Below are 16989 nucleotides of genomic sequence, written 5' to 3'. Positions count from 1 at the left end.
TTAGCTTTAGAGACTAAAACTGTTTTTTGTACCAGACAGTAAACATTTTTATTTCTGCTGTAAAGTTATAATATTTTAATCTATAACAATTGACTCGCTTTTGGAGCCAGCCTCAAGTGGCCATTCGAGGAAATGCAGTTTTTAGCACTCTTTGTTGGCCTCATTTTTGTGGTTGAGAGGTAGCCGCTTGATTACAACAGGCCACAAGAGACCTCAGAAGAAAGTGGAGCAAAAGACTGACTGAGGAGAATGGACACTGGCTGTGGGCCAAAATCTAAAAACTATCCAGGACTGAGGACACCATGGTAGCACAGCTGAGTTAACCATTTTCGCCAGCAAGGTGTAATTGTGTTCCATAATTAAGGCTGACTGTTTGCGGGAGCAGTTCACTGTCTGAATTGCTGATGAGCCATTAGAGAAAACAGCGTCAGGCGTCTCATTAGTGTCTTGCTGAGAACATTGGGCATAATATTGTGAATTAGGTGTAAGCTCAAGTGTGTATAAAGAGTGTAGATAAATAAACAGTGTAACAAAGTTTCTGTGAGGAGGGGGATGAAGGGATGGAGGGGTTGGGGGGCTGGGGTCACTGGATAGCTGGATAACTGTTTAAAATATACAGATACATCCTTAATGAAATAACTCAATCACATTAACACTTGTCTTGAGTTTCCCCTGGTGGAGGTCTGCAGTCAGATGCTCTTGGGCGATGTCTTGATGTGTGATATGATTTCAAAATCAAAAAGAGAGAAACAGTATTAGGTCTCCAGAATTGCAGTGGGGTACCATTAATTAGGTCTCACAGTACCCTCAGAACTATGAGATTAAAAGGCAAACACAAAGTTTTGCCTGCGGATACAACCATTTGTGTGGGAAGGCTTCATCTAGATGAATTTAAATAACTAATTTTCTGCAGGTGGCCGCCTGGAATAAAAATGACATCATTGACTCACTGTCCAATTCCGTGTCTCGTTCGCTAGAGGGCCCTGTGCACGCCTGTCATTTGTTGACGTAGGACTGACGTTCAAGGAAGTGTCTGGAAGACAACAAAAACTGCAGCTTGCGAACCACCGTTTAAGTGTTACATGCCAGTAACAGAAACACCATAATGATGACTAAACAGCAGCATTTGAAACGCTTCCTCTAGAAACTCTGTGGTGTGGCGACTCAGCACCAAAAAAAAAAAGACCGAACAAGTAAGTCATAGCGATGTTATTCAAATGTTTCCTGTCACTGCTAGTTTGGCTAACATTAGTTAGCAAGCTTGCCTGTTTCCCAAACCCTGAGATACCGTTACTTCAAAATATTGACTGACAGTAACATGAACGTTACATCGTTTCCTACTCCCTACCGATTCTGTCATTAAGCTGTAGCCGAGCCTCTATTCTTGTTTACTTTACAAAACTGAAAAATATAAAAAATATAATTGAAAATATGTAATTCCATATTCATAAACTGTCAAAATAAAGTCTCATTGCTCGCTGCTGACAAACCTAGATACCTGGTAACAAGACAACTATAAATCCTGAATAACTACGGGATCCTGGTAAATTCAGAATATATATGGTCAATCCAGCAGCTGTATTTATCGTCATTTACATGTGTTTGTTACGCCTGCTCTTTAAAGCCTTCAGATATAACGCCTAACAATTCAATTCAGGAAGCAGCTTGATAAGTGAATATAAAAAGAAATGTTTTACAGTAATACAATTGTAATATATGAATTATATATGCCGAATTTGACAGATGACGACAAGCCTTATCATGGGCTTTTGGGTAAGTTTCGAATGGATGTATATTTTGTAGAAAATTGATAAAATATTAAATATTAAAGAGCTATCAGCTGACTAAAAGTTCAAAATACTTTCATTTTCACTTTACTTTAGCTGATTATTATTCTATTCCAGAATATGGCTTTTACCTATCTACACTTAACTACTTTGACAATCGTGTCATTTAGTGCTTCCATAAACACAACAGTTGTTTTTTCTGTGTTGATGTAGGTTGAATATCACTCAGCCTTACAGAAGACAGTGACATTTCCAAATCACTCCAATGTCTTCTGGCTGTCCACCCCAGTCACCTGCCGTGGCAAAGTCTGAAGTAGCAGTAGAGGGAGAATGCCCATTGCTGGCTGCCACCTTCGCCTACTGGGACAACATCCTTGGTCCACGAGTGCGCCACATCTGGGCACCAAAGGGTGACCAATCTATGTTCCTCAGTGATGGAGAGGTCACCTTTTTGGCCAATCATACACTTAATGGGGAGATTCTGCGTAGCGCTGAGTGTGGTGCCGTGGATGTGAAGTTCTTTGTCCTGGCAGAAAAGGGCGTCATTATTGTGTCTCTCATCTTTGATGGCGAGCTGAAGGGAGACAAGAACACATGTGCCTTGTCCATCATCCTACCTCAGACAGAGCTGGCCTTCTACCTGCCTCTGCACACCATCTGTGTGGAGAGGCTGAAACATGTAATCCGCAAAGGGCGCATTTGGATGCAGAAGGTACCTGCCGATCCCTTGACTTCTCACTCCTGCACATAGTCTGAGTATTCACACGAGAATTAACAAATTATTGCTCTTTACACTCATAGGAGGTACTTTAAAACCTTATGTAGCCTAAATACTTGATTTCAAAGGGGGTATTAAGTAATATATCACCTATGTTTCATCCATTTGGGACTGCAACAATATTGGCAGAATAATAAAGTTGCAGTCTCCCAACACAGAGGAGTAAGTTAGCTAATTAGGTCTGAGCGCTCCTACAGAGAAAGCTAGTGGCAGGTAAACAAAATAATGTGACACAGACCAGTTCAAAATGCATCACATTGCAGACACTGCTGTATAGGCCTATTTATGTTTTGCATATGTTTATCACATCCAAGGTGTTAGTTTTATTGTGCTCCTCTAGTCAGACTTACATAGCCTGTATAAATATTTTAGTAGGTTTTTGTTATGCCTGATACACCTGCTGTTTGCCCCTTCTGGTGCTCTGTTAGCTGTGTTGCTTTGAAAAATGATATATATCATAGTCCTGGTTGCCAGAGCTCTTATGGCTGGAGAATACTACTCACTGTGCTGAGTATCCATCCTCAGTACTATTTCGGAGCTGAGGAAATGTCAGCTCTTGTACAGCTTCTTTGGGAAGCTGGATTTCTGTTGTGAAATAAACATGGGTATTGTAGAAAAACATGTAATATTTCTTAATGTAACAACAAAAGGATTGTTTTGGTATAGATACCAGTACCTGGTTAAAGGCATCAGTACGATTATAGCATATTGGTGCTAAAACGTACAGACAAAGTCAAACCCTGACCGTCCTTATCTAACAAACAGTTTTAGGAGTGTTTGATCATTTTTTTAAGAGCTGAAGTGTTTTTATTTTTTTTGTTTGTTTTTTTTGCATAGTGTACATATACACATATAATACATAACATAAACAAGTGTTTTGACATTAAATTTGCTTTTTGAGCACAAATTGTGACTAACATTACCCCTTCTACCAGTTGTTTTTCCTTATTTGGGGAATGAGGCATCTCTCGCGTACAATACAGTACCAGGTACACAAATGAGAGATGAAATCCAGCAATGATGAAGAAGAACATCAGAGGTCCTCTCACTCCTCTGGCTTCAGTATTTGTGCAGCGCTTCACTTCACTGTTTCTTCTTTCCTTCAACTTCAGGGCTACAACATCATCTCAGTGTTGAGCTTGGAGATTGTCCCTATCATGGAGCTCTTGGCGTCTATGAAGACACACAGTGTGCCAGAAGATATAGATGTGAGTAGCACACACACTCACACACACATATATTCTCATCCTTAGCTACTTACCATGCTAGTGATTAATGTTTAAATTTATGATTAAAGAAAATAATGGTGACTGCTATTGTTAGCACTCACTATTTAGTCCAAAGGCTGTCATATATCTTACCACCTAACTTTTTTGAAGTGAAGGAAGTGTTAAGAGCGTGTTATGTAGACATCATGGTGGCAGGAACATGAAAGGAGCTGGGTTGCATTTTGAAACACATTTCTGAACAAAACCTTTCTCTCTAACTTTGGTAAATTCCCCTGGTTTTATTCTTTCACTCTCTATTTCCAAGAGGTTTGAATTATCCAGGTTCTCTGCCTGGATTACCACCCAGAGTGATTTGACAGATTTGTTCCCGTCTGATATGCAAATGCAGCAAAAAATAGTAGCACAAAGAAGCTCCCCAGAATCCTTCTTTCTGTTTCCTACACGACGGTGCACCTTTTTCTCTCTTTTTTTTTTTTTCTTTGCATCTTATTTTCATGGGAATAACTGCAAATGTGTCCATCAGCACTTCTGTTTTTTGTTGAGACCAATGTTAGAAATGACTCATTTGTTTTACTCCTGCTGAGCAGATAAAAGACACCGTTCTAAATGATGATGACATCGGGGACAGCTGCCACGAGGATTTCCTCCACAAGTAAGCACTCCTGTACAGGCAAATGGAGACAGATGATGAACAATGCCCATTTAACACACATCAACCTTCCAATGATGAGTAATGGCTCTCCACTTAGCCACAGTTTCCTCCAGAGAAAGGATGAAAGCTAAATTGCTGTTTAGTGTTGAGAGTCCAGAAAGTCCATTTTAGCAACGAAGCTCCCAGTAGCTCAGAGCTGAACAGGATTAGTTCAGCATCCTGTGGAGATGACAAAGTGTCTGCAAACTGGAATTTATTTACTTGGATTTAAAGCATATTTACAGCTGATGTCTGAGATTCTTAATAGGAATATAATGACAGCCGTACTGTACTCATAGTATTTGAGGTAATCAAAGTAATCAGGCAAAATAGCTCTCTTTGTGATCAGTCAAATCATTAAATTAAGTAAAAAGGTAAATTTAAGGATTACTAGGCAGCAAGGTGGTGCAGTGGTTGGCACTGTTACAGCAGGAAGGTTCTGTGTTTGAACCTGCTAGGCAGCTGGTGAAGTTTGCATGTTCTCTTGGAGCCTGCGTGGGTTTCCTCCACCTTCCTCCCACAATCCAAATACATGCAGGTTAACTGGTGACTCTAAATTGCCCATAGGTGTGAATGTGAGCGTGAATGATTGTTTTTGTTTCTATGTGTCAGCCATGTGATAGGCTGGCAGCCTGTCCAGGATGTACCCTGCCCTCGCCCAGTGTCAGCTGGGATTAGCTACAGCCCCCCTTCGCAACCCTGGGGGGATAAGCGGTGTAGCTAATGAATGAATGAATAGGCTGATGTAACTTACCCAGAGCGACTTAACAACTTTATTCCTCCTTTAGACTCATAAATGTTTTTCAGACTAATCAGTTCCACTGCCTCAATCATTATTCCTAAAAGCTGTCAATAATAATAAGAGTAACGCTAATGAAGCTAATTGGCTCTAATTTGCATGTCTTTGTCTCTTTGGTTCAGGGCCATCAGCTCTCATCTGCAGACTTGCGGCTGTTCAATAGTAGTTGGAAGCAACCCAGAGAAAGTCAATAAGGTAAATTTGCCATATTAGTGGCTGCACACACACAAAATTTGGATCATCTACATAACGTAACATGTTTTGATGAGTGTTGTTGTTGTGAGTTTAATGAGGCCTTCATGCACTTTTCCAGCCTGATACTGCCTGTGTCAGTGTATTGAATGTCACTTTGGGCTTGGCTGCAGAGTTACTGTTGCAGCTTTTAGAAGTCGAATGTAAAAGCATGTAAGATGCTGGTGGTTGCAGATTTCTGACTTAAAAGAAGACGCAGTTTGGGCACAGTAAGCAAGAAAGAAAACTGATATTGCACATCATGTGCTGTTTGCAGCAGCCTACAGTAGACAGAAGCCACAAACAGTTTGTCCCATGAATACCAAAAGCCTACACAGTTTTAATTTGTATTTTTATTGGCTTGAGGCCTGAATTTAGCACCAATTAAATCAACACTCTTATCTGTATCTAACAACTAGCCTCAAACCTGATGCCAGATTACAGTCTATAATGAAAATATGGCTTCTTTAGTAAATTTTGTCCTGATTGTGCAGTAATTCCCTTTTTAAAAATCTTAACCAGCAAAAGTCAATTTATTTCCTGCCCATGTCACCCTCATCATGGGAAAGAGTTTAAGGTGTAATTTGGTTTGTTCCAAAATATTCCCAAACCTGTTTTTCTTTCACTTGAAATCTATTGGTCTATGTCATCTATGTAATCTTTGTTAATGTGTAAATGTGTTTCTTTGACAAATCTGTTTTCTTGCAGATTGTGCGGACTCTCTGCCTCTTCCTCACCTCGGCTGAGAGGAAGTGCTCTCGCCTCTGCAAGGCGGACTCTTCCTTCAAATACGATACCGGCCTGTTTGTTCAGGGTCTGCTCAAGGTAGCCACTAGTTCCCTCTCACTGTACAGCACAATGTGATTAATGTGATTTCATTAAGAGCCTGGTTATTGCTCTTTGTTTTGTCTGCTTGTTTGATCTTGCCCAGTCTGTTGCTCTGACCTGATTTCTTTTTTAGACCTGAAATTGTTGCAGTGCGATTTCTTAATACTACACTGCAGATGATTCTTGTTTATTGTGTTATATGGAGCTTTTTAATGTGGTTCAAACTTGAAGAGTTTTATTTTTACTCAGGCAACTGCAGTGTGCAAACTGGTTTGGTTTTGTTGCTCTTCTCTGTTCAGCTTAAACAGGCAAAACAAGTTTTGTACTATTACTTGAGGTCAAGTGCAGAACAGAGAACTGACTGTCGGCAAAGTTTAAGATTTTAGAGAAGTTGTCACAGAATTTACCACCACTCTGCGAGGCAGGGAGGGGACAATGCTCATCGACATGAGCAGAATGAGAACAGCAAAAGAAGCAACAGAAAGCTTGGTAGAGCTTGTTATTTCATTCAGAGAGAGTCAGTATGATACACACTAGCTGTGTTGTGGAGCTCCTGCAGGATCTTATTTTAGATTTCCCTGTAAAATGCAGTGTGAAACAAGAAAGCCTGGCCCAGGGAGAAACAATAAAAAAGGATATTGGAAGCTCCATGTTTGCAAAATGTGTAATGATTTATTAACGCTTTGTTGCACACATAAGACATGGATGTAGGATATTTCTGTAAAGCTACTTTGATGTTCACCCATTGTCATATTTCTATGTATGTACTTGCTTTTTTGCTTTTCTTCCTATTGTTCTTTCTTCTTATTTACACATAGTCTATTCTGTGCTGTCTGCTCTTGGGACATGAATTGAAATGAATAATATGAACATGCTATCACACATCACATAAAAAAATAATTGTACCAGGTGGTAAGATTAGCCTAGAGTTGGCAGCTTGTCAGTATGGGCTTCCCCCCCTTGTGTTTTTTTTTTATTCCCAGGACTCCACAGGTAGCTTTGTCCTGCCCTTCCGCCAGGTGCTCTACTCACCGTACCCAACCACTCACATCGACGTCGACATTAACACGGTGAAGCAGATGCCGCCGTGCCACGAGCACACATACAACCAGCGGCGCTATATGCGGTCTGAGCTAAGCACGCTCTGGAAGACAGACAGCGAGGAGGACATACCCCCAGACACAGTCATTCACACTGATGAAACCTTCACGCCTGACCTGTAAGCCACGCACTCATCCCTTGTATTTCTGTGTTACATGAAAGTAATGGTTCTACATTTTGAATACACAATTTATTTTCTACACTGTTTCCATTTTTTTCCTGTCACATTAAATATCATAACTACTGTGCCTTTTTCTTGTTTTAGGAATATATTTCAGGACGTCATGCATAAAGACACGTTGGTGAAGTCATTTATAGATGAGGTAAGAATATAGCATCAATTCTTTACTTTTTGTAAAACTTTTTTTTATTGTTTATATAGAGAGAAAAAAACTCCTAAAGTCAAAAGTCAAAAGAAGTAAGAAAAGAGAAAGTAAACAAATAAAGAAATACATTTACTATAGTCAGGAATAAAATAAAATAATAACCTAACAACAAAAGCAAAATAATAAACCTAATAAAAACAGTCATATTTATTATTCACGTAATTTAGAAGAAAAATATGACAACACAGTGCAACAAAGAAAAGTTACTTCTATGTTCACAAAAGGAAAAACAACCACACTGTCTTTATGAAACCTTCTTATCTTAAAAACCTTCGAGCAAAGAATAAAGACTGATTAATTTGTAATTTAAAAAAAATAGTATTGTTTGAACCATTAACCACCACCTTTTTCTTTGTGCACAAGTATAAAACTGACCTAACATAAAGCTGCGGTTACTGTCTTTAATCCCTCATGGTTACACTCATGTATCCAGTCTCTTCTCAAAGGAAACTCTTTGGAGTTTAAAGTGACAAATTAGTCAAAGTGATACTGAAGAAAAACGTTGTTTATAAACTGCTATGTTTTATATGCATTTCTATAATTACAGTTTGTCAACTCTTAAGTGAGGATTCAACCAGCTGCTGCTTGTTAAGGGCTGTTAATGTGAAAGTGGATTTGGGTTCTTGTTATCTGTGACTTTTCACAGCAGTGTGTAGCATTGTGAAGTTGAAAGTTGTAGATTCACAGTCATACTTTGTTTGCAGTCCTCAAACAGACACTGATTTGTGCCACATACTTGAAATATGTGATTCCACTGATGTAATCATTAGAGCCCATAGATATAAGACATTAGGATTTATTCTCAAGGGTCACAACCCATCATCCGGTCCAATGAAAGTGCTCCCACAGATGAGGTTACAAGTTTTTCTCATAACAACAGCAATATGTTTCTTTCTCAAGGTTAGCACAAAGGGGGGGGGGTGTATTATTCCAAGCTTTTCCAGTCAAGTTGTAGCCTGGACTACTAATTGACATCCTGTGTTGTACCCAGGTGTTCATGCTGAAGCCGGGCCTGTCCCTGCGGAGCACCTACCTGGCCCAGTTCCTGCTGCTGCTCCACAGGAAGGCCCTCACACTGCTCAAGTACATCGAGGACGAAACGTAAGAGCTGTCACTAATAAGACTTTAATCCAAATAACAAAAGGGATTAATGTGTGGCGTTAAACCATTACACACACACACACACACTCACACACACACACACACATGCACCACACTACAGAAAGAAACAAAACAAGACTGGGTCAAAACATAGTGTATGTCTGAACCACATGATATTTTAGTATTCTTTCACCCCTGTTAATACAAATTCAACACTTCCTGAAATTGTTTCAAATTAAAAGTCCTCTAGCAATTCAGTGGACAAAACCCCCTTATTTCTTAACAGGAGTTTTATTGCTGTGCTGCAGTAAGTGTATTGTATCATTTCAGGTTGCTGGTGTTTCTGTTAACATGCTATTCAGATCTGCGAGTGTCTTTAGCAGTTACCGGTAACTTCTCTCTCTCCCTCCCACATTCCTGCTTTCTCTGCAGGATGTGTATTATGTTTGTGACAAATGCGCTAAGTTGGTAACACTTATGTAAATGCCCCGCTAATAGAACCTGTTTGCGCCAATTCATTTTGAAAGAGCAACCCCCATTGGGGAAACTCCAACTCAGTTATGTGGCATTCGACTGACCAATGATGGAATTATGATCACTCAGTCAGTCAGTTAGTCATGGACATTTGTGATTATAGGGCCGGACCCTCTGTTACGGCCCCGCGGAAAATCAAAATACCAGACCTGATATTTCACTTGTTTTATGTCATTGTTTTGCTTCACACTAGTGCTCTGCAGCCACTGCCCTTGCTTGGACAGTGACATCACCACTGATCACCACTGGTCCCCCATAGGACACACTGCCAGAAATAACTTTAAGCCCTGTGGTCTGTTGCCTGATGTAACACACTTTCTGGTGTTTGGAGCCAAAATAGTCCTGTCAGTAATTTCTAAATCTGTTCATATTACCCCCAAGGGTTTTGATGTACATGGGGAGGATATGGCAACCCCTGAGGGACAAATTACCAAACACAGAATGATAGGGAACAGACAACATTAATTCCAGTTAAGAAACATCTGTAAGACAGGAACACACTTATGCAGAGTGAGAGTCTCAGAGGTGCAGTGCAGAGAGGTGCATCTTTTTACTTTCAATATCTGTGCACTGCATCGAATTGTGTGGGAATATGGGAAAGCTACTCTGATTCAGTTGACTGGAGGTGTAAAGCAGACGCTAGATGACCAGATGAAGATGAAGAGCAGTATGTCAGACACAGAGAAAGTGAAACATATGGTCTGGATACTTTTCGCAAGAGAAGTAGTGCAAAGAACTCAGGCACCTCTCTGCTGAGCAGTAGGAACCCTCGCTTTGTTCTGAATCTATAGCCATGATGTTTTGAATGAAAAATCTACAAGAGATGAATATTTGAATCAGTTTATTACACCAAATATATACATGCGGAAATACACGCGGAAATCTACAATGCTAATTTGTTCATATAAGTCTGAAGGCATCTGAAAACACAGACATGACATACTTATTTTTAGATTCAGTATGACTTGCACTTCACAAGTACATCATTACTTCTGATGTCCATTGCGAATAAACTTCCATAAATGCGCTTAGAAATCACAGAAAAAATGCTTCTTGTAACTACAGTAACTGCTAATAGCTAATTAAGCATACTGTTGGTACCAATTTGCCAAAATGTGAATGAATATAGGCTAATGGAGCTTTACTTTTTGCCCCCAGCTAACTTGCTGCCTCCACTCCACTACACTACACTAAACATCCTGTTTACAGCCCCCAAAAGCTCCCAAATTATGAGAACTGTAATTCTAAAACTTGGACATGGTTACCTCCCAAACAGAAGGAAGTCGAAGCAATTTTGTTTCTTGATTTTTTTGTTTTTTTTCTTCTTTTTTTCCACCAGTGTCAGATTGTGTCTGATGTAGAAAATACATACCAAAGCGCAACCGGCAGTCTCAGTCATAATCAGACTTTTTGCTGCTGTGTAACACCAGAATAGCTGACATGTTCACACTTGAAAAAATAAAGACATGATTTATCAGGATAGGTCTAACATCACACACAATCAGAGATGAAGTTTCCTGTCTGGTAAAAGAAGTTTGGGCATTTGAATAACGTCATTATTTCCCTAGATCCAATTTTATCCTTCAAAAAAGGACAATCCTCATAATGTATGTGTATGTGGTGCAGAGCACAAAAAGTCTGTCCTTGAGTTTAACAGCAGGAAATTGGATTTACAATTTGATAATAATACAGAAAAAAAGACTTACGTTTGAGGACATTTGCTCCGTGGAAGACCTTTAGTAGAGCCGGGCCTTAGTGTATAGAAAACAAACATATGAATACACTGCAAGTATTACATTCAGGGGTGAAGGACTGTAGAAGTGTGGTACCCTTGGCACAACTGAAAATATGAATAGTAAAGCTTTCCAAAAGAGTAGTACAAGACAGGAAGGTGCGAGGTGCAAAAAAAAAAGATTAACAAAACTGTAAACTTTTAAAGCCACTGATCATTGGTTGATTGTAATCAGTAGCTTTTTTTTTTTTTTAATCACTGACAATCTGCTGAGCAGAATTAGGCTTGTAGAATGATCGAGAGAAAGTAATCAACAATTATTTTGGTGATCGATCATTAAAGTCAGTTATCAATTCTGAACACTACACACTTCACACATTTCCAAATTGAGGATATGCAGTTTTTGTCAGTTTTATATTGATTTAAGTTGAATAGATTTGGGACTGGATGTTACCTTTGGCTGTGGTAACTTATGACTGGCACTTTTCAGTTTGTTTTTCTTTGATTTTATAGAAGAAACAGTTAATTACAAAATTAGCAGACTCATAAATGAGGAAAATCATTCCAGCACTAGTTTGTATGAAGGAAAAAAATGAGCAAAGGATTCATGTTGGGAAGAAGCGGCTGGTGGTCTACCTACACAGGATGATGAATTCTCAGCATCACCCAAGAGTGGCTGGCAGCTTCCCCATCAACATGGCATGAATGAAGTGAATAATGTGTTGAGTAAGAAAATGATGTAAAGCACTCTGGAGTAGGGCCAGCAATGTCGTCGTCGTCACCCCCCCCCCACCATCATCATCATCATCAAAACTCTAAGTGATGTTTTTATGATCGTCATTTGATCACTGACAGAGAAATTCTCATTTCTCCGCCCCCCCCCCCTCAAGCACAGAAATGAGACTGTATGCCAGCCTGCAAGGTGACCTGGTGGCTTTTGATGGCCTCACACCGCAGTTCGCGTTAATACTCCTTTAATTTAGGCAGTTACCAGAACATTCACTCAACGATAAAACAAGTTAGAAACCAGTACTGTAGCTTTACACTCTAATAAATCCATTGAATTCTCCCCCTCTCTTAGGACTAGAAGAGCTAGGAATAATTGTATGTCCTGTCACGCTCTGGTCCCATCAGGATTACAGTAACCACCTTCTGGCTCAGCTCCAGAAGCACCCTCTTAAACCCCGACAATTCATCAGAGTCTCCGCAGCCTACCATGTCTTTAGCTTCCCCAAATTTTTTCATGTCGCCCTCCCTGTGGTGACCTGGTCATCGCTCCATCTGGGCCTGACTCATCTCCTTCCATGCTCCCCATCAGTGGACTGACCTTCCCTCTCATTTTAGGATAGCAGTCACTCCCATTTAATCTTCTAGTTCTACACAATCTTGTTTGATTCTTGTTGGCAAATGACTTTTGAAAGAAACTTTTTTTGTCTCCAGCGGGCAATTTAAAGGGCACATAGAGTAGACATTTAAAATGTATGGAATACACAAAAAAGAACACACAACTAGTGCAAAACTGTACACATTAAGGTAAACGATGTAAAACAACAACAATGAGTGAAAAAACATCTGTGCAAAAAAAAAAAAATTAACAGCGGTGCAAAAAGATAACCTGTAATATTATAATGAGAACATTGGAGAATGACATTACTAGTGCAAATAAATAACTGTACACATAAATAACTGACTAACTGACTGTACATATATTGATTAAAAAAATTAGCTGGATGAGAAGATAATCTTAGTGCAAAAAAAACGATATTACATTCATACAGTATATGTGCATATTTGCCATACAAGGTATATCAGCATGGATAAATAGCAACAAAGTTCAACAGCAGTAAGGTCAATGTGAAAGTCGCTGTATGTGTGTATGTGCAACACAAATATATATGACATATTACATTCTGTAAATGTTAGTATTCAGTTGTCAGTGACCCTGGCTCTAAGAAAAAAAAAACCAAGGATTCTAAAATTCTAAAACCTTTTGCAATCAATTGCACACAGTGAGTTTGAACACTGCATAGTGCTAATTAGTTACATAGTAAATGTTACACTGGGCTTGACAAAAGTGCTTGAATTGTTGCATCAGTAAAGGCCGAAAAGTGTGTGCGCACACACAAACTGCTTATACAACTAGAATTACACACAAGAAATTTGGCTGTATCAGTTTTTGTATCCTGGTCTTTCATTTTGTGTCACCATGTCAGAAATGTTAATGTTGTACTAATGAAGATTTTTTTTTTAGATGAAATGGCTATATACAGTGTAGTGTGAGAAATGTTACTTATAGTGACAAACCTATGGAAAAGGATCACCCAACTTTGCCATTCCCCTCAGCTCTAAAGAGCATTTTAGTCTCTTTCAGCTCATTGTTTTGGTTTTATGGCCCCGAACTTCACTGTTTTTCATTCTCTCTTACAGCTCTCAGCAGCATCATTTTCAGTTGCAACAGGCAGCTGTTTTCAGCTCACTGTACACTACCTGCCCAGCACCAAGACAGCAGGCTTAAAGAGTTAGCTACAAGCTAGAGAGCACAGTGGAGCATTTAGCAGCCAGACACAAACACAACTCCAAATGAATATCACTTTGTATCTGGATGTGAAAATTAGCAACTGTTTGCTAACATGTTACCTATATCAAATATTATTATGAGGTGTTAATATGTCAATGTTGTGTTCATAGCTTGTCTTGCTGCCTTCAAGTGACAAAAATCACTTAACGCAGGAAGTCTACTGCAAATACTATTAAGGTGTGGTCAGACAGAAAGTCGTTTACACTAATACAACTACAGACCGTTTAATGTTTGTATGTAACCCTGAACTCAGACCTCATCAGAGACTCTCCTTTCTGTTATTTCTCTCCCATTTCTCTCCTTTTTCTTCTCATCTCTGCACATGTATTACACAGATTCATAAAACCCCGGGGCACACGCGAAAACCTTTTTTGCTCAAGTTTAAACATTTTCAATACACGCAGCCCCAGGCAAAATCGTCGTGCCTAATCGCATCTTTCCATCGACTTTGCATGGAATCTCGCCAACTCTTAAATTCTCTCTGCTACATTTCAAACCTTGAAATTTCTAGAAACAGTAGATGTGAAGCTCAAATTTTTCAAAAAGATTTACTCATAAATGGTGGTTGATACCCAAGAGTAGAAGCACAGTCTTAAGTTCGCAAAGAGGAGGTTTCTCTGAAGCGGAAATTCAGGAGGAAAGGAAACTAGAGAAACAGTACAATACAGATGTTTTACCTTAGAATCAATACATCAGACTAAATTCTTTTGGGGATTTCTTAAAGTTGCATATGCTGTAATTTATTAATTCATATGATAATAATGTTATAATACAGACATTCAACTGATTTTTTTCTGACTAAATACAAGAAATGTTACTATGACACCACAAAACCTTACTTTGATCTCATTTTTTACTTGCATCAAAAATGCTTAAAATTGTTCCAGCAGAGATGTTTTGAGTGCCATTCTTTCCCACTATATAGTAAAACCTTGAACATATCTTACACCAGAGATAACACTAACTATACAAGCGAAACCATTATTTGTGTGGTCGTGTGAAAGCATAAAGGCGGTCTTGTTTATGGTATTGCTAACAGCCTGAGGTCTAAGGGCGTGTTATTTTACAGGTGCCTTGACAAGATTGTTTATGCTCAGTTGCCATCCTGTAGCAGCATACATAATTCATCGTGGTATGGCATTCCTGTGCACAGCTGCAACCCAACTAGATGCTAATGCAAATCCTCTGACCCCGAGTATTGTAGGTTGTTAACAGTTTACACTACAGTTACAATGTCTTCCCGGCCTTCCTTCACAGGCAAAAAGGACAGAAGCCGTTTCGATCCCTGCGCAATTTAAAGTCGGATCTGGATCTGACGGTGGAGGGAGACCTAAACATTGTAATGGCCTTCGCCGAGAAGCTGAGGGCGGGACTCCACTCGTTTGTGTTCGGGAAGCCATTCTACACCAGCATGCAGGAGCGAGACGTACTCATGAGCTTTTGACTCTTATTCTTCACCTGCACTTTATTTATGAGACGGTTAATGAAAACAGAAGGTTTTGTGGTATTGTTTTTGATTTCTTTAAATGTTACATGAAAGCATGCGATTGTGTGTTCATGACACAACCATTAGTCTGATTATTTGTTTGTGCTTTGCTGAAATGAAAAGAACATTCTGCCTTCCTTTTGTGTCTTGACCTGTAAAAGGCAGGATTTCAAAGACTGATCGTTGCTGCTGTTATGAGCCATTAGAGTTAAAGTTTTGATATATTGCCTTGATAAACTGTAAGCATAATGTGAGTTTAATGTTTTTAGAAGACTTAAATTATTCTCTGCGGGATGAATTATTCATGTATTCCATGCCTTCTGTTAATCGAGGGTCTGTATTAATTTATGTTGTTAAAATTGGCTGAGGTGCCCACCAGGACATTTGCAATTTAATTTAAATTATATTTATGAAAACATGAGTTAATAGCGTATTCACTGCTTGTGTTATACATCAACCTCAGTTGGCCCCCTCAACCATCTGAACTCGTGGGTTGCCTTTTTAAAAATATTCAATTAATAGCCGTGATGCTGAATGTGAATAGTGCAGATCGGGTGACATTACTAAAAGGTTGTGAGTAATCACAAAGCAGGTGGATTTCATTAAAGAAAATACAAAAGCATTGTAAATGAAATCTTATCACAATCCCTCCTTTATATAGCAGACCGTGAGTGTCATCATTAAATACCTTTACCGGGTCGCGTATTAAATGGATTTGCACTGATTTTTTTTTTTCTCCCACGGCAACAATGCAGCTGTTTGCTGTTAGGATTATGAGGAAATTTGCATCTTAAAGGCAATCTATTTTGTTTATTTGCTTTAAGCACTTCTTCCAAAAATGCAAATTATTTTGACATTGTAATGTGTTGAGCTGATAATGTTGTGCCATACATTTTTACTGCATTTACAAACAGTTTTGTAAATGGAGCATTTTTTCCACTTGGGGATGTTTATCATAACATGTTAATGACACATGCAGCAAATGCCAGACACGTTGCCTACTTTCTTTTTACTTTATTGACTGATTTACTTTGTTTTCATAGTGAACTTTGTCTAATTGTTCAGAGAGAGCAATGCATAATAAACTTTGCAGTAATAAACCTCAAATCTTTCACACTGGTTTGAATTCCTTTAAAATCAAAACTGATACATGGATCGAAGTTATTCTAAGGATGAAGTCAGAACAGAACTGAAAAAAGTTAAAGGGGCCGTGATAACAAAGATCCAGTCACCTTCAGATATCAAGCTTATCTCTGACTCATATGAGGTTAAAAAGCTCTAAGAAGGAAGCATGAGACCAGACTCAACATGTTCATTACTACCTCTGCCAAAGAGGTTATGTTTTAACCCATGTCAGTTTACATGTCAGTTTTTCTCACTTAACATTGTGAGATAGGGCTTCTTCTTTTCTTTCTTTTTTTTACATTTTCATCAATATTTTACCTTGGGGGAAGTATGTATATATTGAGTTCAATAAACAAAACCCTAAAACTAAAAACCCAGCTCATTATTATGAAATTTTATTCATCCTGCCTCTTTTCACAACAAAAGTGCTTATTGCTGGTCATTTTTTTAATTAAATTCCAGCAGTTTTTGATGTCACAATGACATTTATCCAATTGGCAGTTATTTTTTTATTCTCAAACTCTGTCTCTGTCTGCTCATTCAGATGGAAGAAGCAGCCAATCACAGAAACTCACCCTGCCCTATTTGGTCTTGATAACTGGC

The 16989-nt window shown here is 38.9% G+C and overlaps 1 protein-coding gene across 1 annotated transcript; it reads left to right on the top strand.

Annotated features, from left to right (window-relative positions):
• The first annotated feature begins 1029 nt into the window (after nucleotides 1–1029).
• Nucleotides 1030–16377, top strand: c9orf72 (C9orf72-SMCR8 complex subunit). Its single transcript, XM_056394005.1, has 10 exons — nucleotides 1030–1193; nucleotides 2001–2499; nucleotides 3678–3773; nucleotides 4382–4446; nucleotides 5407–5479; nucleotides 6224–6340; nucleotides 7327–7562; nucleotides 7710–7767; nucleotides 8822–8931; nucleotides 15033–16377. The coding sequence occupies exons 2-10, from the start codon at nucleotides 2053–2055 to the stop codon at nucleotides 15217–15219; spliced, it is 1389 nt and encodes a 462-aa protein (XP_056249980.1). The 5' UTR covers nucleotides 1030–1193; nucleotides 2001–2052; the 3' UTR covers nucleotides 15220–16377.
• The last annotated feature ends 612 nt before the right edge of the window (nucleotides 16378–16989 follow it).

The sequence above is a fragment of the Seriola aureovittata genome, chromosome 13 (assembly GCF_021018895.1).
Source record: "Seriola aureovittata isolate HTS-2021-v1 ecotype China chromosome 13, ASM2101889v1, whole genome shotgun sequence".
Taxonomy (NCBI): domain Eukaryota; kingdom Metazoa; phylum Chordata; class Actinopteri; order Carangiformes; family Carangidae; genus Seriola; species Seriola aureovittata.
The sequence above is the reverse complement of the archived record's forward strand: the minus strand, read 5'-3'. Positions and strand labels throughout refer to the sequence as shown.

What these genes read in the sequence shown, in the direction of transcription:
- c9orf72 (XM_056394005.1), top strand. Translation starts at nt 2,053, where the DNA reads ATGTCTTCTGGCTGTCCACCCCAGTCACCTGCCGTGGCAAAGTCTGAA. An exon ending in CACGAGGATTTCCTCCACAA is followed by an intron (nt 4,447 to 5,406) that starts GTAAGCACTCCT and finishes TCTTTGGTTCAG; the next exon opens with GGCCATCAGCTCTCATCTGC. An exon ending in TTGTTCAGGGTCTGCTCAAG is followed by an intron (nt 6,341 to 7,326) that starts GTAGCCACTAGT and finishes TTTTATTCCCAG; the next exon opens with GACTCCACAGGTAGCTTTGT.